Source organism: Poecilia reticulata, chromosome 15 (genome assembly GCF_904066995.2).
Source record: "Poecilia reticulata chromosome 15, P_reticulata-male-v2, whole genome shotgun sequence".
Classification (NCBI taxonomy): domain Eukaryota; kingdom Metazoa; phylum Chordata; class Actinopteri; order Cyprinodontiformes; family Poeciliidae; genus Poecilia; species Poecilia reticulata.
In genome coordinates, this window is record NC_088844.1 from 20,546,326 (window position 1) to 20,570,663 (window position 24,338).

General features: G+C 38.8%; 1 protein-coding gene across 1 annotated transcript in view; it reads left to right on the forward strand.

Moving 5' to 3' along the window:
- Nucleotides 1-23,248, forward strand: part of itga9 (integrin, alpha 9) — a 66,461-nt gene extending 43,213 nt beyond the window's left edge. The window contains exons 16-28 of the mRNA XM_008429923.3: nt 1,201-1,353; nt 2,225-2,301; nt 3,262-3,409; nt 9,235-9,321; nt 9,420-9,499; nt 10,349-10,432; nt 11,181-11,289; nt 11,377-11,484; nt 13,077-13,202; nt 13,305-13,424; nt 13,507-13,602; nt 19,002-19,121; nt 20,834-23,248. Of these exons, the coding sequence (XP_008428145.1) occupies nt 1,201-1,353; nt 2,225-2,301; nt 3,262-3,409; nt 9,235-9,321; nt 9,420-9,499; nt 10,349-10,432; nt 11,181-11,289; nt 11,377-11,484; nt 13,077-13,202; nt 13,305-13,424; nt 13,507-13,602; nt 19,002-19,121; nt 20,834-20,932 (1,407 nt within the window). The 3' untranslated portion in view covers nt 20,933-23,248. The remainder of the gene's footprint in view (nt 1-1,200; nt 1,354-2,224; nt 2,302-3,261; nt 3,410-9,234; nt 9,322-9,419; nt 9,500-10,348; nt 10,433-11,180; nt 11,290-11,376; nt 11,485-13,076; nt 13,203-13,304; nt 13,425-13,506; nt 13,603-19,001; nt 19,122-20,833) is intronic.
- The last annotated feature ends 1,090 nt before the right edge of the window (nt 23,249-24,338 follow it).

Below are 24,338 nucleotides of genomic sequence, written 5' to 3' on the forward strand. Positions count from 1 at the left end.
GAAAAGTTTAGCACTTTAACCGTGTTGGTCTTTTATATCTGCCTGTTTTCCGCACAGTTTTCGAATTGTTGAAATCAAACCGTTTAAACATCAAAAAGATGTCACATGTGGAGCTAACGTTACCATCAAAGCTGTGCTCTTATCTACGTGTGGCACCGTTTCCCGAATGTACCTCAAATAATTTAGTTTTTTGTCTGTTCATGTCCGGCCAACGACGACTCCTTCCTGCCATAAATCTCTCAGCCCTGACGTGCTCATGGTGTGTTTGACACCGGTGATGTACTCAAAGCCCAGACTGACCCTGCTCCTAACCGTGGGCAGAGGATGGGCGGGTGGTCAGCGTGTAGCACAGTGATAAAGGACAAAACGTTGAAAGTGATACAGAACGACCGGCTGTGACGGCCACCGGAAGATGAAAGGAAGAGCTTTCTATTGACATTGTGGGCTTGGGCTCTGTGTCGGTCGACACCAGGTTCAGAGACTGAGGTCGCTGTTAATGTTTTTGCTGCAGCTTTGAGACTGTGAATCCAAAATAAAGCCTATCTAGCTCCTTTCAAAGAGCGGAGGGTTGCTTTGATAGACGAAAACCCCTCATCACCATCAGCTTTTCCCACGTGCGTCTTCCAGCATTGTCGTCTCTTAGAGATTAAAGATCTGATCACGTTAAGCCCCCTGTTTTCATTCTGTCTGCATTATTTCCAAACTCGACGCCAAATCAAACAATCCTTGTTGGGGTCTCAGATGGAGCAGCCAAAGCGAAGCGATATCTCCCAGAGGCAGTGCCAGCAGGTTTAAAAAAAGATCAACTTTGCCTGGAACTCACAGAGGTTCTGCTTTTATTACTTTCATCGAGTAAAAGGCAAAAAAATAAAATAAAAACAAAAACTGGAGTCATTGATGAGAGAGAGGTGTCACTCATCCATTTAAACCGTTTCACGTGATCTGCATTTCGGCCTCGTGAGATATTATCACATCACATCCAGACTGTGTGATCTTCTCAAAATCTGCTGTGTTCACTTTTTGCACCACATGTTAATTGTTCATTGGAAAAAGACATTAAATGACTATAATCACCCAGACACTTACATTACTGTTACTTCTCTGAAGTTATGTTCAGTTTTTACAGTTTTTTTGTGTGCACTTCGTGCACTCAGTGGTACAGATTCTTAGCATTCGTCTGGTTGTTTGTGTTCCCTGCAGAAAGAAGTGAAGGATGTGTTTACAGCCATCACATTCGAGGTGGCCTACAGCCTGGGGAAGCATGTGATGACGGGACAGCAGGACCGAGAACTGCCTGCGCTCACACCAGTGCTGCGATGGAGGAAAGGAAGCAAGATTGCTGTCAAGAATGAGGTACAATACTGAGACATAATGGCAAAATGTATTCATAAAGTGTGTAAAGCCTCAAATAATTTGAAATAAAGCCCAGACTGCAAAAACACAAAGTCTTACCAAGTGTTTTTGTCTAGTTTCATGTGTAGTTTTCATCTTATATAATGCATGTTTATTTATATATATTCTTGAATGTGACTAGTCCACTTAAAATGATCAGCTTTTCTATAAAATGTCACAGAATATAGAAAAAATGTAGTGTGAAATATTTTTGCTTATTTATAACAAAGCAGCAAATCACATTTTCAAATGTTTTTGTTTGTTTTATTGTTTCAGCAAAAATGTGTCGATCTTTTAAAATGACCTAATTTCCCTCGTCACCTTGACTCTCTAGTAGATTATCTTCACACCTGTTTCTTTATAGTTATGTTTCCCTGTTGGCCATCGCAGGAATGTAGAAAATACGTCAACCACAGTTTAAAATAATTTGCTTTTAGTTACTTATCATTGTCTTTGAGGGAATTTTTTTATCTGAGGGGAATCTAGAGAGACTTATTTATTTTCTTTCCAACCCCCAGTAACCTTCCCCACATGTTTTTCCTCTCTTTTTTTTTCTAGATAATAAATGATTTTTTTTTCTTTAAGTATCTACAGACCCCATGTGTCGGAAAGTAATCAAACTAAACCACTCGTCTTAAATTTCCTTTCATGACTTAGCCTCATACGACAGTAATTAAAATCAAGAAATTAGATAAACTTTCCTAGAATAAAGTCTTCTTGATGTCTTCTGCAGCGACACAACACTGCCCCCTGTCTGATCGCTGAGGCTTTGCTTTCAGTTCATGAACAGCATGAGGTCATTTGAACTGTTTGCTTTGCGTTTCCCCTTCAGACCTGGTTTGAGAAGAACTGCCTGTCAGACGACTGCGCTGCAGACCTCAGGCTTCATGGGAAGCTCCTGCTCTCTGGGTAAAAAGACCTTCTGCTTTGCAGCTGAGCTTCAATCTGTGTGTCTCTGCTTTCAGTTCAGAGACACTGAACTGATGTAATAAGCCTTGTGGGTGTGGGTAGGGGAATCATGACGCATGTCTGGAGACCATCCATATGTTTTTCCATAGTCAGGGAGGTGCCTTTTCACATTTTTGAATCTTTTACTTTCTGTTTTATGAAAAACCCAGGATATGTTTGTCAATCTATTAAGAAGCTTTTCTACAAAAATAACAAATTTAAAAGAAACTTTAAACATTTCTCACTGGTTCAAAGTCAAAGTTTAGTTAGCTTAGCTTATTTCTTTCAGTCATATTCACATTCAAAGACGCCCTGCGACAGACTGGCAACCTGTCCAGGGTGACCCCGCCTCTCGCCCGGAACGTTAGCTGGAGATCGGCACCAGCACCTCCTGACCCCACTAAGGGACAAGGGTGTAATGAAGATGGATGGACATTGAAATACTGGGATAGATATTTAGATAACTACTTGTTTAAAAAGGAGATAGGCAGAAGACGTATAAACTTATTTAACAGTGCCCCCTTTCTTCTAATTGTGTCTTATTTTATACATTATTTTTTTATTTAAAGAAAAGAAGTAAAATGTAAACAATTTGTGGACAATTTCTTTCACAAGAGACAAATAACATACCTCAAACATACATCTACCAAAAAGAGATTTAATTTGTTCCAATAGTACATTTAAAATGATAATAGTTTACCGAAGTACTGTGTAAAATATAAAATCACCTCTAACTTAATAAAAAAAAAGTACATTGTAGAACAAAAACAAAACAAAACCAGTTAAAGCAACTAATAAAATTAATAAAAATAGAAAAGGATGAAGAATAAAATCCTAAATTTTCTGCTCAACTAGTGCTAACTGATTACGTTTTTACTCAATTAAATGCTTATTAACGTACTAATAATATATTCCTGCCAGACTTCATGTCAGACCGCATCTGGCTCTTGGCGCAGTGCGTAACGTCTCCTTGAACGTGACGATCTCCAACTCTGGAGACGACGCCTACGACACCAACATCTACTTCAACTTCTCCAGGGAAGTTCTCTACATCAACTTCTGGCAGAAGGTCTGTAGGTCTCTGAGTACTTCCTGTTCATTTACTGTTTCCCACGTATGTTCGGTAAACCATGCAGTTCTCTCTCCAATGTTTCACATTTGGTAGTGAATAACTGAAGCGGAAGAAAATGAATGGTATTTAACAATCTCAAAAGTGTGGATTGCATTTGTGTCCGCCACCTTGGGTTATTACTTTTGTAGAAACTTTGCTGCAATACCAGCTTTGCATAACTTGAGACTGGAAGTGTTTATATTCTTCTTTGCCAGATTAGATGGAGATTGTTAGTGAAAAGTAATAAAGTCTGGCAAACATATGCTTTAGTTTGTTCTATAACGTTCCACTGTAGTTCTGGCTGAATGTTTCAGTCCAAGTTCCTCCTTGAAGGTGAAGCTTTGTCCCGGTCTCAAGTCTTTTGCAGCCTCCAGCAGCTTTTCTTCAGAGATTAACCTGCATTTAGCTCCATCCATCTTCATGTCAACTGTCATCGGCGTTCCTGTCACTGCAGAAAAGTAGCATGATACTGCCACCACTGTGCTGTGCGGTGTTGACTTAAATTGTGCATGTTGCTTTACAGTTATGTTTTTCATCCAATCAGAGGAGCTTCTTCCATGTTTGCTGTGAGGAATTTGAAATGCGTTTTTCTCATTTGGATGTCACTTTATTTAGGGTTAGTAAATTAAGGAAAGCGGAGAACTTATACATTTTTATTATTAAAAATGTGAAAAGCATGCATATTTTTTCTTCCACTGCACAGTTTGTTGGGTTGTGTTCCTCCACGCGAGATGTGCATTTTCTCAAATGCAGCGTCTGTGCAAAGCTTATCCAGGTGTATACAGGAGAAGTGTAGTCTAAATAGTAAAGCACATAAAAGAAATGTTTATGTGTGAGGACCAAGGGGCTAGACTTCCTGAGCTGCGTAGGTAGACGAGAAGATGAAAGGACAAGAAGCAGGGCAGCCGCAGCAGGAGGAGCAGCAGCAGCAGCTGTCCTGTCTCTGAGGGCAGCTCCTTCAGCCGACCTGTCATACATTCACCTCTGTGACTCATTCAACACAGACGTCTCAAGTCAACAACGCATGAGTTATATGTGTGGGAACATGGCAGAACAGATATTACCCAAGCTCCCATAACAAGTTTGGCTCCTGGACTTTTTGAACTACCTTTAAAGGTATTCCTTGAACAGGTCAGGATAGGCCTATGGGTGATACAAAACATGTTTATTACATTTTTTACTCAAAATTCTTCCTCTATAATTTGATTTTGGTCTACTCAGTTTGATCTGTTTTTAGTTCCTTTCATAATGAGATTTTTTAGGACCTCTTGTCACTTTGAACCCAAATAAGGTTCTGCTGGCCACACCCCCCAAATCAATGTTTACATAAAAATAGCTGTAAACAGATACGCAATTATACAACCATACATCTTTTAAAAGTAGAAGTAGAGCCTCCTGCACAGCTAATAGAATGCAGCAAGCGGGTTTTGGATGGTAAGTCAACAAAAAAAAACACTTGTTTTTTCTAGCAGCCATTGTACAATGCTTACAGTGGTAAAACCAGCTGACCAAACATGCTGGAGCAGCACTTAGGTTGCTAGGTAACGTGGCTGGGCTTGGTTGGGGTTGCTAAGTAACGGCACAGTGTCCGTCAAATGTGACATAACAATCAACAGGTTTTTTAAAACGACTTGTTTTTCAGACACTAAAAAACATTAACTAATTGCCAATAAATAGCTCAGTGATTTTTTTTAAGCACTTGAGCTGTTCATAGAAACAGTTGAGACCCAAACGGAAGAGCAAAAACCTGCGAAAAGTGAATTTCACAGTTTTGATGATTTAAGCATACTTACTGTAAGAGAAATATCTGCCCACTTCCACCTCATGGAGTCAATAGATTTAACAGTATCTGCCTCTGCTAGCATCTGTGTGCTCACTTGATGCAAGGATCCGCTCACATCTCAGAGATTCAGCAGGTCAGACGGCACGCTCTGACAGCATTCATCAGGCTTTTCTTCTTTCATAATGGGCCCTTTGTTTTTTCTTCAGCTGCCTTTTTTTCACCGCTGCAATACAGGAGCTTGACTCCACAAAACACCGAGCATGGGGTGGGGTTGAAAGCTCCACACAAAGATGAAATCGAATTTAAACAGAATACACGCTGCAGGGAACTATCAAAACTACAGTGAGAGCGTTTCAGTTTCATAGCAAATCTAATGAGCACAGCTGACATTTGGAGTCAGTTTACCCAGGTTGCCCCAAAGCCTCGTGTTGCTAAGGAAGATGATAAGTCAGGGTGGTCTGCTGCAGAAAGGAAACAGGAAGTGAACAGTAGGAAAGGATTACAAAGAGGCCACACAGCAGATTTATTACCGTGTGCTCTAAGCAGAATTGTAATTACTAACTTACAAGTCTGAGGTGATGATGTGACCCTCTTTTTCTGAGCTAAAGTCAGCAAACCCTCTGAGCCTTTTTCTGCACTTGGCAAAGCAGCAGTGAGACACGTGTCTCCCCTCAGATTTAAGGTTGGAGTGAATCATTTCTCTCATGTTCCTGCACCACAAGGTGCCGGTAGCCTGTGGAGATGAAGGGGCTTAAGGAGAAAAAGAAAATCCTACGCTAGGTTGGAGTTTTAACAATTGTTTTCCTTCAGATATAAGTTTATTTTTTCTTCAAATCTTCAATTTCTCTTCTATGTTTTTGTAAAGAAAAGCAGATGTCTTATGCCACCAAATTATCTTCCAAGGTTTATGAAAATTGTGCTAAAAATGGAGAAATAAATAAATGAGCGCTCTGGATAAAATAAATAGAATTACAACCAACTGGGTTCAGTCAGTGGTGGGTAGAGCGCCCAGAAATTGTATTTAAGTAAGAGTAGCACTACTTCAACATATTTTAGTAGTGGTAAGGTAACAATCTAAGAAATTACTTAAGTAAGAGTAAAAAAAAAGTCAAAAAGACTACTCAAGAACTGAGTTACTGATCAAAACTTCAAACCTTTAATATTAAAATGAACCAAAGTATAAAGTTATGTGAACTGTTTATTTTAAAGACTAAAAGGAAAATAATTAGATAACATCATGGTCATAATTGCAAAATAACCAAATCAGACAAGAGAATTTTTTTTTTTTCAAATCAATTTCTTTCAATGTAAAACTCATTTGTATATTTTCTGTGAAAGTTAGATTAAAATAAGCTTATTTGTTCAGTGAAATTACTCACAGTTACTCAAGTAACATCATAGTTTCTAATAATATTACTTAAGTAAAAGTAAAAAGTATAAAAATACTCCTAAACTACATCTTTTCCGAAAAGTAACTCATGTAATGTAACTAGTTATTACCCATCTCATGGGTTCAATCATAGAGAATATAAATGTCATTCCCTGTTGATCTTTAAATATGAAATAATCTCGATATTCTTGCATTATTTATCCCGTGACACTCGTTACCTCAGAGTAGTGACAGGTCTTGATGTTTCAGAAAATCTACTTCACTTCCTCATGTTTATACCCACATCTTTTAGTACATTAGCATACATGGTGAGATAGGAAACAGCATGACAGCAGCTTTCATATTGCTGAATGCTCCGACATTTGGAGCATATTAACATTGTGGTAAAAAGCCCAGAGGTTTGGAATGTGATTGAGGAAAGTGTAAACCAAAGAATATTTGACTCACTGATTTTCTTGGCTATATAAAGTGACATTTTTCATAGTTAAGGCGATGAAAACATTAATCTGCATACCTACAAAGAATAGTATTAAGTAGGTGATGACTATGGCTTGGACTGCGAAGACCGAAGCCAAGCCAAATGTCTAAATACTCTGATGGATGGAGACATTAAAACACTGGGAAGTCATGCAGAAAAACAGGCCTCCTGTGTATTGTCATTTACACTGACATACCACTCCACAAGATGCCTCCGTATTCTCCAGAGCAGCGTAAACAGAGCTGGTGATATTTAATAGCCCTGCCTGCTACTTGTGACAATCCCAATCCTGACTGAGAAAGAGCAGAGCGAGAGAGTGAAGAAGTGTTGAACAAACAGACCTCGTTTCTCCCGTCACTGCAGAGGCATACTGTGCCACATGTCAGCGCGCTCTGCTCTCTCTCAACCAGCCAGGTGGTTGATGGGTAAATAAGATAACTTTCCTAATCTCAATCCTGGCCATCCCGTTGGGATCAGCACTGTTTGCACAGCAGCATGCAGAAATACAGGAAATAGAGGAAATTCCATTATTGCCAGCTTTGCTTGGGGACCTTCAACCCTCTACCGGCCTCCGTCTGCAGGACTCACCATGGTCTCCATTACGGGTTTAATTTAAAGTGACCTATTATGCTTTCTTCAACAGATTAGGATGGGTTATGCACATGTTCATTACATTTTTGCACAAAATAATTCTTAGATAAATGTATTTTAGTCTGCTCAGTTCTGCCTATTTTGAGCTCCTTTCAGAATGTGCGTTTTAAAGCCTCTTGTCACCTTAAATCCAAATAACTTGCTGCTGGCCACGCCCCCCAACTGAATGTTTACACTCGCACATGAAAATGGATGCAAGCAGATGCGCAATTATACAACTGTACATCTTTGAAAAGCAGAAGTAGAGCCTCCTACACAAACAACAAGATTCCAGCATGGAATTCAAGCATAAAACAGTCGTCTTTTCCAGCAACCATTGTACAGCGCATACGTTAAAACCAGCTAACCAAACATTGTGAATCTCACCTGACATTGCTAGGTAACAGACTGGACTTCACTGGGGTTGCTGTGTGAGGGGCAGTGCCTGGTTATTTGACGTTATATTCAGAAGGTTTCAATTCAATTCAAAAATACTTTATGGATCCCAAAGGAAAACTTAATATAACTCATTTAATTACAGAGTTGGTGTAGATTGCTGTGGGCAGGAAATATCTCCTGTAGAGATATTGGAATAGTTTTTGAAATGGCTCATTTTCCAGACACCAAAAAACATTAATTTATTTCCAGAAAACATATATATTGGTGTTTTTCCTTAAGTACTTGGGCAGTTTTTAGATGCAACTGAAATCCAAATGGAAGTACACAAATGTGGAAAATGTGAATTTTGCATTAGAGGATCCCTTTAAGGTGACTCAATGAAGCCAGGGGGGACTGCTAAGCAGGAGGTAGCTGGATGATAACGCAAATGGATGTCTACCTTTAAATACATCAACAGAGACTATCACCACCTCTTCCACTGGCCTCTTACTGAATATTCCAAGAGTGTGCAGCCTCCCTTTTTCTTTGTGAGGCATCTCTGCTCCCAGACCGTGAGCTCAGCTTAAAGGCTCTCAGTGAACTCTCACTAAAAGAATTCTTACTCCTCATGGGGTCAAGCCCTCAGTGTTTACACAGCGCAGCCTGCGAAGCTCTATACTGTTTAGACAAGCTTCCAAACACACAGTCTGGCCGTTGTCCAATTACCCACCCGCTAAGACGTGTGTGCCATCATTGCTTTGTGCATTCTTTGTTCAAACCTGATTTAGAACTCCATGAAAAACTCGAAACCCATTCCTTCAGTTTGGAAACATAATATTCTCTGATCGTAGTGTAAATATTACTAGGGATTTGCACCTGACGGTTCTCTCTTGCAGCTAATTTGTTTATTTAGTCTGCCATTCAAAGCCACTGCAATGCCACCCCCCCCTGCCCCCCGCCCCCGCAAACTTATCAGAGCTGATTTCTTTGTGCTTGCAGTCTACGTCTTGTCTGCTGGTTCTTCCTCTTGCTGTCATTTGTCTTCATGCCTGTCACCCAGCCTGTCTCCACTTTGTCTGTTCTCATCGCCTCCTCTTACTCTCTGTCTATCTTTCTTTTTGCAGGAAGAAAAGGGTATTTCCTGTGGACTCGTCGATTTGGACTTCCTCAAATGCAGTGTGGGATTTCCCTTCATGAGGGCTCAAACAAAGGTAGTTAGGTCTAACATGCATCTTCTAGCTCTAGTTGAGTGTGTGTGACTTACTTTATTGAAAACGGCTCATTGTTGCTCTGGTTTTGCTCTCTGCAGTACCATTTTGCAGTCATCTTTGACACAACTCAGGTTTCTGGGGAAAACGACACATTGCAGTTCTTGGTTCAAGCAAAAAGGTACGGCTGTTACAAAGAAGTTAGCTTTTTTGAAATTTTTTAATTAAAATACAGGGTGAATATTTTTACATCTTATGCTTTTTAACCTTAAATCATATTACAATCACAAATATATTTAATTTGGGATTTAATGAGATAATCCAACTGATTCATAGTTGCAAAGCTGAAGAAAAATAAAACAAACATTAGACAAGTGTGCCGTGCAAATGTGTACTGCCAACTTTTGCTTAGTCTAGTTTGTAGTTTGTAAGTTAAGGTGACACAGCAAACATGGTGGTAGCAGCATGGTGCTGTGGGGATTCTTTTATTCAGCAGGGATAGAGAAGCTAGTGAGAGTTGATGATAAAATGGATGGAATAAACACAAAGCGATACTTGAAGAAAATTTGTTTGAGTCTGCAAGAGACTTGAGACTGGAGCGGAGGTTCACTTTCTGGCAGGACAACCTTCAGCATCCAGCCAGAGTTTAGTTTAGATTCAAGTTTATTTATTCTAGCATGGCCCGGTCAAAAGTCCAGACATAAATCCAACTGAGAACCTGTAGACTGACTTACAAATTTATGTCCACTAAAGCTGTTCATCCAGTCTAGCTGAGGAAAGAAGAATGGGCACAAAATACAGTCCTTGGATGTGCAAATCTGGCAGAACAATATGTGCATACCACACTTTGTACACTTGTACACAACTGGAAAATTTTTCCTCCCCTTCACAATTATGCTCCACTTTTCATTGGTCCGTCACAAAAAAAATCCCAATAAAATACATGGAAGTTCTGGTTTTAACGTGAGAAGCTATGAAAAATGTTAACAAGACAAATAGACTGCAACCTTATTGCTCTTTGTATTTTTAGCGCCAACCCGGAGCACAAACTTTCCGACAACAGTTTAGACCTGTCCATCTCTCTGATCCACGAGACGGACACCACCATTACTGGGTAAGAACTAACCGGATCAGCCACGATGCTACAGTTCCTGCTTTACAAACCCGAAGCTGTCTAACAGACATCTGAGTCACACACGGTCTGGATTTCCATCTGTTCAGGAAGAGAGGGAGTGTTTTTCCTCCCTGTGGAGGATATCAGCTCTGAAACCCTTATCTTTGATTACTTTATCATAGCTCTGCTTCACAGAGGAAGAAGAAAGATGTAAAACAGCCCATATTTGCCAGAACTCTTGACATGTGATAAGGCAGCTGTGGTTGATGTTGAAGGAGGCTTCAGACTAAATCTGGACACATTTTTCAGTTGCTAAAGAAAACCCCCTCTGATCATTTCTGAACCAAACTGTCTGGAACCGTTCAGAGTTTTATTTTAAGGACTTTACAAGTTGGAAAAGAGAAAAAAAAAAAGTCAGGAAATTTATTTTTATTTTAGACTTGTTAGCTCTACATCTGTTTACAATTGTTTTTATCCATCTCTCTCTCCCTTTACTGACCATCCATTTAACTATTTATCCATCCTTTTATTTATCTGTCCGTCCGTCCGTGTGTCATCCATCCATCCATCATTTCTCTCTTTATGTTCATATGCCTGTTAAAAGGCATATGAAAAGTGGTCAAACTTTGTGAAGTTTGACCACTGCACAAATATCTCCTAAAAATGTATAGTTCATTTGCTTTGGGGAAATGTCTGTGAATCCTTGTTGGAGTAAATGTTTACCTGCGTTAATGAACCAATCTTGCAGTGTGGTGACACCAGGCTCCTTCTCGTATGGAAACTCCATCGATGCCTCTCATTTCATCCAGTTGGAAGACATGAAATGCAACTTTCAGCCTCTCAATCTGACTTTCCAGGTACTTCGAGTTTCTATTTTTTTACATCTTTCCCTACATTACATCTATTTCATTTTCTCTTCTCTTGTTTCTTCTTGATGGTTCCAGGCCATAAACAAGGGGCCCAGCAGGCTTCCCGGCTCCACTGTGGACATCAGGATACCCAACCGACTTGCTGGCAACGGACCCGACATGTTCCATGTGGTGGAAACCCAAGTGGGTACCAACAGCTGTCCATCTACATTTTTTATCTAGCAGGAGTCATTATTCATTGTTTAGTTTTACCAGGAGAAAACAACAAGTTGTCTTTTTTCCTCACCCATATCTTTTTACCACGCATGATGGGATCAGGAGCCTGAAGCCAAAATGTTGATGTTGCCACTGACACTACCGTCCCCTTTTGCTTCACAATATTTCTCATTTAGATAAAGAAACACAATAATCCTGGCGCGTTTAGGTGTTTTTCTAACCTCTACACAGCTTATTTTCTCTATAGCTAGACCATAGAGGAGCTCAAGCTGTTAATTGTACTTGCTGTGAATGGGCAGACAGTGGTGGTATATCCCACCTTCTCCAGTCCATCTGGAATCACTTTCATGGGATCAGGCAGCTTGAAAGGATCAGGAACCTGCAGAGCGGGCTACTGAGTCGTACCACCCCAAGCCTGGAACCACATATCATAAGCTGTAACATATTCCAGCTCCCAACTCACTGGGCAGTCACACCTTTGTGTTTTATAGCCAGGTATCTTTCCATTTAATACATCATTAAAGACAGTGTTTACATTTCTGGCTTTTACCCCACATGTTCCCGTTTTTAGGCCCCCAAATCCCCAAATGTCTAATAAAAAAATCCCTAAAGTTAGTGCAGCCACAAAAAGAGAGCATGAATCTTCTCACTTTAGCCAATTGCTGGCAGACATACAGTCATGGTGGGAAGAAGCAGGGTGGACAATAAGAACGAACTGAGGAGAGGCTTCAGGTCTGTCAGAGGAGAGGGGCAACGGGGCAGTAAAACGTACACCTCCTAAATCACTCCATATGGGAAATCTGTGGGAGGGGTGCCAGCTTGTTGCAGGGGAGAACTTCCTGTGAGCCCTGGAGACTCATAACAACAGTAGGAATGGGCCCTTTGTGGTGGCAGAGGCACTGTGTTGACATTCTGGGGTTAAACTCGTATCTAAAACTTTAAACATTTCAAACCTGCTTTCCACCTGGGTCATAGATGCTTATTTGAGATATAAAACATGCCCCATGTTGTCCTCCACAGCCCAAAAGTATTTGAAGACACAACAAATTAAAAAAAAAAAAAAAACAGGATTGTGCAGCCTTTTTTTTCTTGCAGATTTAGTTGCATCCTTCAACTAGTGCCCACTTCTTAGAAAGTAGAGTAAACCCCACCTCCTGATCTTTAACTCGCAGTTTTAACATCTTTGCACACAGCATGTACTCTATCTTTTCTTGTTTTAGAGTTTCACAGTTAGGTGAAAAAATGAGGACAGCTGAAACTCCCTGATAAACTCAACCTTTTACCAAAACAAACCCCAAAGGGCAATTCTGACCCAACTCAACAAGTCAAGTTACCAAACAAACAGCCACATAAACCAAAAACAACTGGAAAAGATGGACTCAAAGACGAGACTACCAATAGACACTAAACCGAGGAGACAGAAGAAGCTAATGCTAGCGATCAACATGCTAAGGCTAACATACTCCTCATTCGCTGAAAATTCATTTTTTCACACAGCTCCAAGTAGTTATAGTATCAAATAATTATAATTTAATTCTTGTGTTATGTAATGTGTTTAGGTGTCAGACGGTCGAGGGAACTGCACCTCTCACAGGAACCCGACGCCCTGCACCATCCCCCAGGACAAAGAAAACATCTTCCACTCCATATTCTCCTTCTTCACCAAATCTGGGCGCAAAGTCTTGGTAAATAGGCAATTCAAAATTTTATTTGTATTTATCACACATCTCTCTCACTGCTTATTGCATCCACTTATGTTTGTTTTTTTATTTTTTATTTTTCCCCAGGATTGTGATCGGCCTGGAAGAGCATGTATGGTAATCTCCTGCAGCCTGGGCCCACAGTTAAAAGACGAAGCTTTGAACATAGACTTAAAACTTTTGCTGAACACGGAAATTTTAAAAATAGTAAGGAGTGTTTTAATAAGTCAGTAAATCTGGCTGAATGGTATTTAAATTAGAAGCATAATGGTGACTTTTATGCCTACAGGATAGTTCCTCTGTGATCCAGTTTGTGACAAGAGGCAGCGTCCAAGTTAATCACAGGGCAATAGAGGTGCCAAACGGGCTGCCAGAAGATATTTCAGTAAGTATTGTGTTCTGCTCAAAATATTGAAAAAATAAAACATTTATTTTTCCTTAAATATGCATAAACAGACATCAAAAATTGTGTTTTTTCTCATATAGATTTAAAATAAGCAAGTGTCCCATACTGCTAGCTTTAACAAATAGGCAATAACTAATATTTTTCAAAATAATCTTTATCACTTTGAAACATTGAGATTTTGCAGCACTCCTTAGGTAAAAAAAAGAAAGTCACGTCTTTAGTGCATATTTCATGATTTTTTTTCAATTAGAGTCATCAGTAATTGAGAGTTGATCAGCGGTTCTTAAACTTTTTGGAAGCATTTTAAAAGTTATACGTCAGGACAGGATTCATTTTTTTATTCGTTGTGTTTTTAACCATAGACCATACGTGTCTGTATCCTACATGTAGTTCACAACATTTTTGCTCAAATGTTTATGATCTAATTTGTAAAAATAAACGAAAAGGTCCCCTGTCGTCTTAATTTTGAGTGGAAAAATTAGAAGTTTCTAACAAATCCAAACTTTATAACCCAACATGGCTCATGTGTTCAAAACATAGCATTTGCATTAATACATGCTTATTTGCACTTCTAGATGTTTAAATATCCTTAGATCTTTCATACATGTTGGTGTAAAATTCAAAGAAACATTTGTTAGATTAAATGTTTCATTTATCTGGTCACTGAGCAGCTTTTCGTTTTCTGACCTATAGCTGGTACACGGATCAGTTGGGTTTGATTTTATTTGCATGTCTTCATAACCAGCCAGCAGAAATTGTTCTCGGTTCTCTGACACCCCCTTCAGCTTAAGCTTGGAGTGTTTCTCCTTGCACATCTTTTTAGATTAGTTTTTGGTTTGGCTGAGTACGACCAAAGGCAATCCAAGGTCCATTTATTTGTATCCACAGTTTGAGTACATTGCGATGAAAACAGTAATCGTCCTTTGATGCGAGTTTGAAAGAGTTGGCCTTTCAAACCGTGTTTGTTCTGGCTGAGAATAGAAGCCAACTACCAAAATGAAAATCAGTAATGATGAGTAGCTGTGCTTTATTACCATAATATATACAGTTAATCAGGTTGTGATTGGGCATTCTTTAAACCACAAAAGCTCGAATGTGGATCAGCTTAATAAAGAAAATGAGAACAAGAACCAGATGCTATACTGCGCTTCGACTTGAATCGACGTCTTCGAGGGTCTTCAGCTGCACACAGGGGAGCCTCCCTCCCCCGCTGCTGTTTGCTGAGTGATTAAATGGCTCAGCAGATTCAATTTGACAATTGCACCGAGGACCGAGGCGGCTCGCATGGGGATCTCTTGAGAGATTGGTGTGCTGACTGGGTTGCCACCAGGTTGACCCCGAGCGATGATGGTGCTAGGAAAATTCAGACCCGGTATTAATACGTCCATACCACACAGCTCTTTCAGCACTTAGAGTGTGCGCTCTGTCCCCTGACCATTGCTCTTATGGCCTTTGGTAAACACTCTTGCTCTCGCCCCTGGGATTGCAGCGAGCCTGAGTACACAGTGGTCTCTGATCCCAGGATGTCCTGAAATCCCTGGTTTTTATCAGCCATGAGATGCTCTCAAACCCTCATACCATTAGTCTGGTGAATAGTGATTTGCTTTCTTATGCATTCCTTCAGTTTTTGATTTACTGTTATGCTCGTATGTTTCACCTTCAACAAAGAATAAACACTAAAAGTATGTTTTGAAATGATTTAATTTATTAAAGGTGACCTATTATGCATCCTTCAACAGGCTAAGATAGGTGTATGTTCTATACAAAACATGTCCTTTACATTTTTTACATATAATCATTCTTAGGTAATGATATTTTAGCTGGTTCTGCCTGTTTTGAGGTCCTCTCAGAATGAACTACTTTTAGGCCTCTTGTCACTTTAAATGCAAATAAGCTGCTGCTGGCCACGCCCCCCAACTCGCATATGAAAATGGCTGCAAACAGATGCGCAATTATACAACCGTACATCTTTGAAAAGCAGAAGTAGAACCTCCTGCACAACCATTAAGAAAACAGCAAGTGGTTTATGGATGGTAAGTCAACAACAAAAGACTTGAACTTATCCAGCAGCCATTGTACCAATGTCCTGGCGCTCCACTTGGGTTGCTAGGTGACTGGCTGACACAACAAAACATTAACTTGTTGCCAAAAAAACATCTGGGTGGTTTGTTTAAGCACTTTGGCTGTTCTTAAAAGCAGAAAAAGCCAAAATGGAAGAACACAAATGTGAATTTTGCATAAGATCCCTTTTAAGGGGTAAATTCAATTCACTGTCCATATTTAGGAATACAAAAGTGAGTTCAGCTGTTGAACTGGGATGTTTAGAGTTCAGACCAATGGCCAGTAGACCAGTTTAATCTCTTCTGTTCACATAAATATCTTGGTATGCGTAACAACAGTTCAATTCCAGGAATCTGGATTCAGTGATTGGAGTGTTAGCGTGGGAAAATATTTAGAAGAAATATTCATCATCACTTTTGTATTTGGTTTTGTCTTGACACACACTTGGCGTCTCCGGCTACATTTCAGTTCACAGGGAGACTCGTGTTCATCTGTCTCTTAAGTAGCTCTTCAGCCTCTTTTGTCTAAAGCACATTATGCAAGGCTGTGATGTTTTAGAAAGAGCATTGTTTGGATTTGTTTAAGATATTTAGAAAATATATCCATCTAGGTGGCTTTACACTACAGGCCTCAATGCCGCGTTAAGCAGCCTTTGCTTTTGTTAATTAATTCACTACAAATTCAACTTTTATCTTAATAAATCAAGTCATTGGACAGAAACCAATTTCATGTCAACTGGGTTTGAATATGGTCACTGAAACACATAAATCAGAGAAATGTGATGCTTGAATTACAGATTGTAAAAGTATTAAAGCAACAGCTTAAGAAATTATTAAAACTATTTAAATAGTTTCCATGATTGTAGCCACATTTATTATACAGCTAATCTTCCATCCATCCATCCATCCATTTTCTTGCAGGGAGGGTTGCTGGTGCCTGTCCAGGGTACACCCTGGACAGGTCGCCAGTCTGTCACAGGGCAACACAGAGACACACAACCATGCACACACACACTCACACCTAAGGGCAATTTGGTGAGGCCAATTAACCTAACAGTCATGTTTTTGGACTGTGGGAGGAAACCGGAGTACCCGGAGAAAACCCACACATGCACAGGAAGAACATGCAAACTCCATGCAGAAAGACCCCAGGCCGGGAATCGAACCCAGAACCTTCTTGCTGCAAGGCAACAGCTCTACCAACTGCGCCACTGTGCAGCCCCAGCTAATCTTCCGTCCACTGTTTTTATGTCTCGCTTAAATCAGAGAGCACTTTTTTTAGGTAGACCAACTTCGCTGTCAGTGATTTATTATCCAGCAGACAGCGTTCACTGGAGTCATGGGAAACATGTTCAGATTGCTCCCATTTATGGCACAGCTTAGATATCTTTAATAGCTGCCAGATTAAAAAAAAAAAAAATAATGATTCTAAACCCAAAGAACTCCCTTACCATCACGTCAAATCAAAAAAGGAAGAGGGTGATGTAATGCTATTAATTGTTCTAAGCTAAATGCCTGCTTTCCTCAAGAAATCAAACCTAGTTTTGGAGCTGTTGTCTGAAACATGCATTATACAGGCCTGTATGTTAGAAAATGACATGCATTTTGAGACACAGATTAGTTCTTCTCACATCAATAAACACAAACGGGTTTGATGTGTTTCTGTGTGCGCTTTAGGACAGAAGCTAATTTTGCCACGACATCATCAAAGTTTATGATTGTCTCACAAGTGACTACATAGCTATTAGCTGAATTAATTAGAAAGTAGTTCACACTACCGTTGAAGTCACTTTGGCAAGTTGAGCTGAATGTATATTCATAAATGCAGAGTGAACAGAGCATAGATGAGGTCATGTTCATGTTTTTTCCTTTTGTTCTTAAACCAAAATCTCTGGCTCAATGCTTTGTTTCATGCAACCACATACTGTGAAGTGGTTCAGTGTTTCACATGGGACATTTACACTTTACTCTGGTAACAGAAAATGCTTTTTTGTTTTACACTGAGTACGTTAACAGGAGATGGGATACAGAAAATGGAAAAAAACACTGAGATGTCAAACAAAAGGGAAGCAAACCTGCTCAACAGTAAACTGGGTTCGCTTAGCAAATTAGCACAATGTCGATAATCGCCTCTGATTCCTCAAACAGCGTTGTTCATGGCTGTAAGCAGTTTTTATTAGTAGAGCCACAAGCAGATGCAGCATGCTGAATAAACACATGTTAAATAGAGTATAGAAATTATTAGAAAGAAGTGAAGTTAAGTGTGTAGCATAAATGTGTTGATGTAATAATAATGGTTGGAAAGGTCTGCTGGTTTATATCCAATTATTCAATTAATGATGGGGTTATTTGATACTGAATTATTAAAAACATTTTAGAGGTGCAGCCATTATGTTATTATTATGTCGTTGTTGCAACATATTTTGAGTAATGGTCCCATTGCAACGGTGCACGTGCAGTATATTTTGTATCTCATGTCAAGAAACATTTGAAATGGAAAACAAATAAATTAATTTTCCACAAATGATTTGGGGTTATATTGTACAGAAAAAGAAGTGTCAACAGCTGTATTTGCAAATACTGAACAAATATTAAAATATGGTATTTTTGTGCAGTTTCCATTTATATTTTAGAGTTTTTCTATTTTGTTGTGGGCTTGGTGAACATAACCTAACAGTGAAAACTGAGAATCCTAACAAGAAAATCCCCTAACAAGCCAAACACTATTTTATCAACATTTCTTTTTTTTTTTTTTTGCAGGAAAATATTCATGAGAAGTTCTCAAGGGTTGTTAGTTAAGTGCTAACATCAACTATTCCTACAAACTAGCATCTAAGATAAATTTACTAAAACTACGACCATCTCAGTTTAGTTAAAATGATAATTCTGCAAAGTATCACAAAAATGGGTCTAGGAGAGACACAACTTTCAAAAGAAATGAGAAAAGATTGAAATAGGACAATTTTTAGTAACTCAGCACATTATCCTGCCAGTTGTTTCCAGCTGGTGCTGCAAACAGCTGGTGTAGCATGAAATCCAAAGGCCTCACCAAAAAGTATAGCCTGGAAATGAGTGATTATTAATTATGTCAAATTAAGTTACATGAGTTTTCAAGTTATACTGATTTAGATTGTTATACGTCTGCTCTCCGGTCCCAGAGTTACTTGTAGCTCCTCCTGAATTAAGCCGACATTCTGGACCAGAGCTCTTTTTTTAAAACACAATGTAACTTCGTCATCAGCGCGTGACTTCATGTGCATTCTTTTGTGCATGTGTTTTGTATTCGAGTGTGACTCCCTAAATCTTGCTGCGTTTCAGCTGGTGTTCGAGGCCCTCCACAGTCAGGAGCCGAGGGGTTACGTCGTCGGCTGGATCATCGCCATCAGCCTCCTGGTGGGAATTCTCATCTTTCTGCTGCTGGCTGTGCTACTCTGGAAGGTAATCACACACAGAAACAGAGATTTAGATATTTAGATATTTTTCAACATGCAGTGTGCAAAAACTAGTAAATAGTGTGTGCGACAGTCAGAAGCAACGTGTTGTACACTGGTCGTACGTCAACACGGGATCCAGTTGACGTGAGGCAGCTGGAGGTCGGGGAAAGGAGGCGGGGGTCAAAGCTTTCTTTAGGGCTTTGACAACCATGAAAAGGACAAATCACAGACTGGGCAGTAATTCACACCATGCCGCCTGCATGAAAAAACGAATTTAAAGAGGAAATGGCAATTACACTGATAACCCAAAGACGCTGTTGGCACAAAACTCCTTTTCTTTTTTTCTGCTTCATCTTCCGTCGGGAATACCACAACGAAACTTTGGAATGTCGGTTCAGGGACACATTATCCGACCTATTCCCAAAGTGCTCAGATCTTGCCAAAGCAAACCCTGCTTACAAGTCCGGTCCATGTCCTGTATTGCTTTTATCAGGAAATGCCTGAGAGGAGTGCAGCTGTGTATCAATAGACGTTAGTCGTCAAATGGAGATAAATGGATGGATGCAGAATTTTGCATCGCTTTTCTGCTTGACGTAGTAATGTTGAATAAAAGTTGCTGCACAGTATAGCTTCCCTAAATAAACAGTACATGTCTAGAAGAGAAATATTTGCTTTGCAGCTGTACATCCCATGGTTTTATATTTAATTCCAATTTATGGATGCTTGTGGACAGCATGGCTGACTCTGAAGTGCAAACTGATTTCCTGTCCCCAAGTTATCTGTCTTCCATCTGTTTCTCAGTGGGAGTAGTCTCAGCTTTCGGATGTTTCACTGAAAGATATAATCGATCACCATTCACATGGGGTCTTACGCGTTTTGCAGTCTAACATGGTGTTATTTTTGGAATAATGCAGCTGAAACAAGAGGCCATTGTAGATAAGCGTTCGCTGGTGGTGTTTTTAAAGAAACTCAGCTGCTCTGAGTCAGCTGGAGAACTATTTATACTTTCAGTTTTTCATGTTAAATGTTGGTGGAAAAAAACACTGCAGATTTTCATAAAGAGCAACATGTATGGAGGTTTTCTTCAGAGTTTGTGGAAGAGCTAAAAACAGGCCAATCATGGAAGAAAAACTGAGGCCGAGTTTCAATTTCCAGTTGGTTGACGACCCGAAACTTTCTTGTATAAACTAAATATTTCCTCAACTATAAATTAGATTTGCAGCAAAGTGATATAAACACAAAAATACACTGCAAAAACAAGATCTAAGTATTTTTGTTTAGTTTCTACTGCAAATAGCTTAGTTGAAATAAGACAAAACTGAATTACAAGCAACTTTTCAGCAACAGATAGAAGCTTGTTTTGGTCAATAATTCGTGAATATTGATTTTTCTTTTAAGTACTAGTTCCACTGGCCAATTAACAACAAGACATTCTTCTCATATTATAAGTGGGAAAAAAACCGGCTTGGACCTAGTACTTAACAAAAAAAAACTATATTCGGAAATTATTGACAGAAACATGCTCTTATATTTTACTAAATTTTGTGAGTTATTTTGTCTTACTTCAAGTATACTAAGATATTTGCACTAGAAACTAGACCAAAATACTTGGGTCAAATTTTGTGTTTCTGCAGCGAGTGCATCGCTCTCTGCAGTCAGTTGTGGCTACCTCTCTAAAAACAAAAACTCTCCCTCTCTCTCTGTCTCTCTTTACAGATGGGTTTCTTCCGTCGACACTACAGAGAGATCATTGAAGCTGAAAAGAACCGGAAGGACAGTGATGAAAGCTGGGACTGGATGGACAAGGACCACTGAGACATTGGACTGGGGCCCAAGCGGAGCCAGTGAGATTAGGCTCGAGACGGATCCAATAGCACTGGGAGCGCAGCCGCCCCGGTGGCACCAGATTCTTCAAAGTCTTTCATATGTGGAAGAGAAGATTATTCTCCATATTTTCTGGAGACTCTGTATTATTTGGGGTGTCGGTGGTGGGGTCCAGGGAAGGGGCTTCTGAGGTGAATACGGGGCTCACAGGAGGATACTTGCTGTGGAAATCGGCTGTTCTGTGATGAGGGAACTCCACGCCGGTGGAGCCGAGCTGTGGAAGTAGAGAGCATGAATACTGGTGGACAACAAAACCCTCAGGGCTGTGATACATAGCAAATTTATTTTTATACATACACTTTCAAGCCATATAAAAAAAGGAAGGTTATTAATGCCATTAGAAACATTCTTCATCTGCAGTTTTTTTTTTGTTTTTGTTTTTTTGTTTTCCTGAAAGCACTGATGTTTGAAGAGAATGAATGCATTTTGCTCCAAAGCTTTTAATCTGTAACATATGAGTGGAGTCGTCCGTATTTTCAGCTCATCCCTAAAGGTTTGTTCTGATGTGTTTCAGTGAGTTAGAATATGATCAAAAAGTTACATTTATTTCAATATTTAAGTTAAACTGAAACTCCTTTTAATTATTTACACATAGAGTGACGTATCTGAAGCATTATTGTCTATTTGTTTTCATGATTTGAAGCTCAAATTTAATAAATCTTCAGTGTGGCGTATCAGAATTGCAGGAGAACAACAAAAAGAGAGATTTTTGATCAAGAAATTATACAAAATTGTTAAATTGTCATTGACAATTTAGAAGCTGTCAATTGACAGCTTCTGACAACCTCCAGAAAGAGACTAAGCCATGAAACTGCAAAAGAAAGTTTAATGGAAGGAAAACATGTGGCAAAGAATCATGCACAAATAACAGGAATAATCACAGACTTAAGGCATATTCCAGACAGTGTCACATGATCCCTTATATGACTTTCACTTTTTAATTGAAATTACTTAAATAAATAAACTTCTTCCTGATATTCTAATTAATTGAGATGCGCCTGTATCTCTTTTCTACCTTTCTCTGTGTAATTTTATTTCTACACATCTGACTCTGCATGCCTTTTAGAATTTTTTTTTTTTAAAGCCCTTTAAAGACGATGGGAGCATTGTTCAATCTTATGTCATCAAGCACTGTAGAGATATCAGTTATAACTTTATTTCTTTAGTCTATTTTATTTTATGTGTAAAATACAAAATATTGTTCAATCTTAGCATTCAAATTTCAAGCTTTTTCAGTGTGACCAGCCCTTTGCTCTTATCGGACTTTTTGAATTTTGACATATTTAAAATTGAACCAAGCTGTTTCAAAAGTGTGCATCAGATTTTTGAAGTTCGTCCCCCTGAAAATTAATTTTCTCATGAAAGACTGTTGGTATAAAACCTCTAGTTTTGCTTTGTTAAAACCTGCTCTAGACTCTGTATTATTATTTCTTTTTAAGTTGGGTTTTAGAGTCAAATAGGAAATCCCCATTGAGGGATAAGTCATGAAAATTTTTACACTTCTTAAGAGTTGTTTACAGGGCTCGACGGCATGAGTAATGGCCTAAAAATAAATGGAACTTGGCTGCACTCAGCCGCTACACAAAAACAAGCTCTTTGGGGATCATGGGAATAACTCAGTTTAAGATAAAGGGATCAAAAGGATAGATTGTCTCACAGGTTGAGAATAAAAACTTTAAAACAAGCTTTATAATCAGGACGCTTAGTGAACCTATTGCAACTGGCCCCACATTCCCACTTTTAAATTATGAAAAATTAAAAGAAAAATGACCGCACAGTATGTATCAGATTCACAGTAAAAGTGCAATCCTTAAGAGCTCAAATATTTCCTAACCTGCTTAGACTTAAACTTTAAGCCACTTTATAGCTACTAATGGCTGCTTCAGTCTTTTATTGTGCAGAATATTTTGTCACTATTGAATTTCACTGGCATCACAGCAGCGTATACTGTACACCTTCACGTCCTTCCTCTGCACCAAAGTCAAAGATGCTAAACTTCATTTATGAATTCATTTAGGAAACCAACACTTGACTTTTGTTTTGTTCTGTTTGTTTTTGTAAAAGTCTAACTGTGATGATTCAGTGTTGGATGCCTTCGTTTATCACGCCGATGTTTGGACTTTTGTTCTGAGTGTACTACTGTCAGTGAGTATCATTTCCATTATAGTGTGCTGTACCTTTGATGTTTAAAGTCATGACTGAGCTGTATATTTATCTGTCGATAAATTTCAGAGTGAAATATCCAAACTCTGTGCTTGTTTACTTTCTTCGGTTGAGTGCTTTGTTTTTGATGGAGTTTTGCGCCACCTGCTGGGAGCATCACTGCTTCTGAATTAACAAAACGTTGAGGAATGAAACAGTATCAGCATTTCAGAATATGAATGGATTTTGTTATAAGCGTCTTCTAGTTCCAGATACAATTGATGTCCGGTCATTTTTTTTGGTGTGGTATATTACAATGTTTTCTTGTTTTATTTTAGTTTCTTACAGTTTCTTTTTATGGATCATAATATTTAACCACTCAAAACATTAAAATATATACATTTAAAATTGTGAAATTTAAGTAGTTACAAAAGTTGAACTTCTTGTTTTTTGAATTCGGCACTGTTTCCCCCCCGCCCAACATGAAATGTGTGGTGGGTAAAAACATTTTTCATACTTATCTTTATGTAAATTATCATTTCTATTTTTCTAACTTGACTTAATAGTCAATATAAAAGCAATACTGCAGTAAATTAATTTAAAATGCCATTATTTTATAAAATATTTATGTCCAATAAAAATTTTTGACAGATGGGTTTTTATGTTTTAAATCTATGAATTTACCTTCATATATTTATATATAAGCTACATTAAATTATCCCACTTCCTGTTACTGCTAAGTTAACATCTCAGGTACACAGTGGTTTTTGTGCCATTCAAAATATTTGAACCTAAAAATCACTATCACCAAATATATTTTAACATCAGTCTTGTTACGCTAGTATCGTAGGAAAAACACAGATTTTTAATCAGACATGTTTATTTTAAGGTTTTTAAACCATAATTGTATTGGTGACATATTTTCTAAATGTACTAGCAAGTGGAGTTTTTCACAAAAATCTTTGAAGTAGTCGATTATCCAAGAACACCTGTGGAGTTTCTTCAATAGATACAAAATTGATCTTAAAGAAGAATTGTCCATACTTTATCACTTGCTAATGTGTAAAGTTGATGAGGTGACAACAGTTGCTATGAAACACTGAAATCAAGCACCTGCTGAATTATTAAAACAGCTCCAGCATTGACCGGAGCTGAAGCACCACAGGCTCATTTTCACCAGTAAGAGCTACTATCA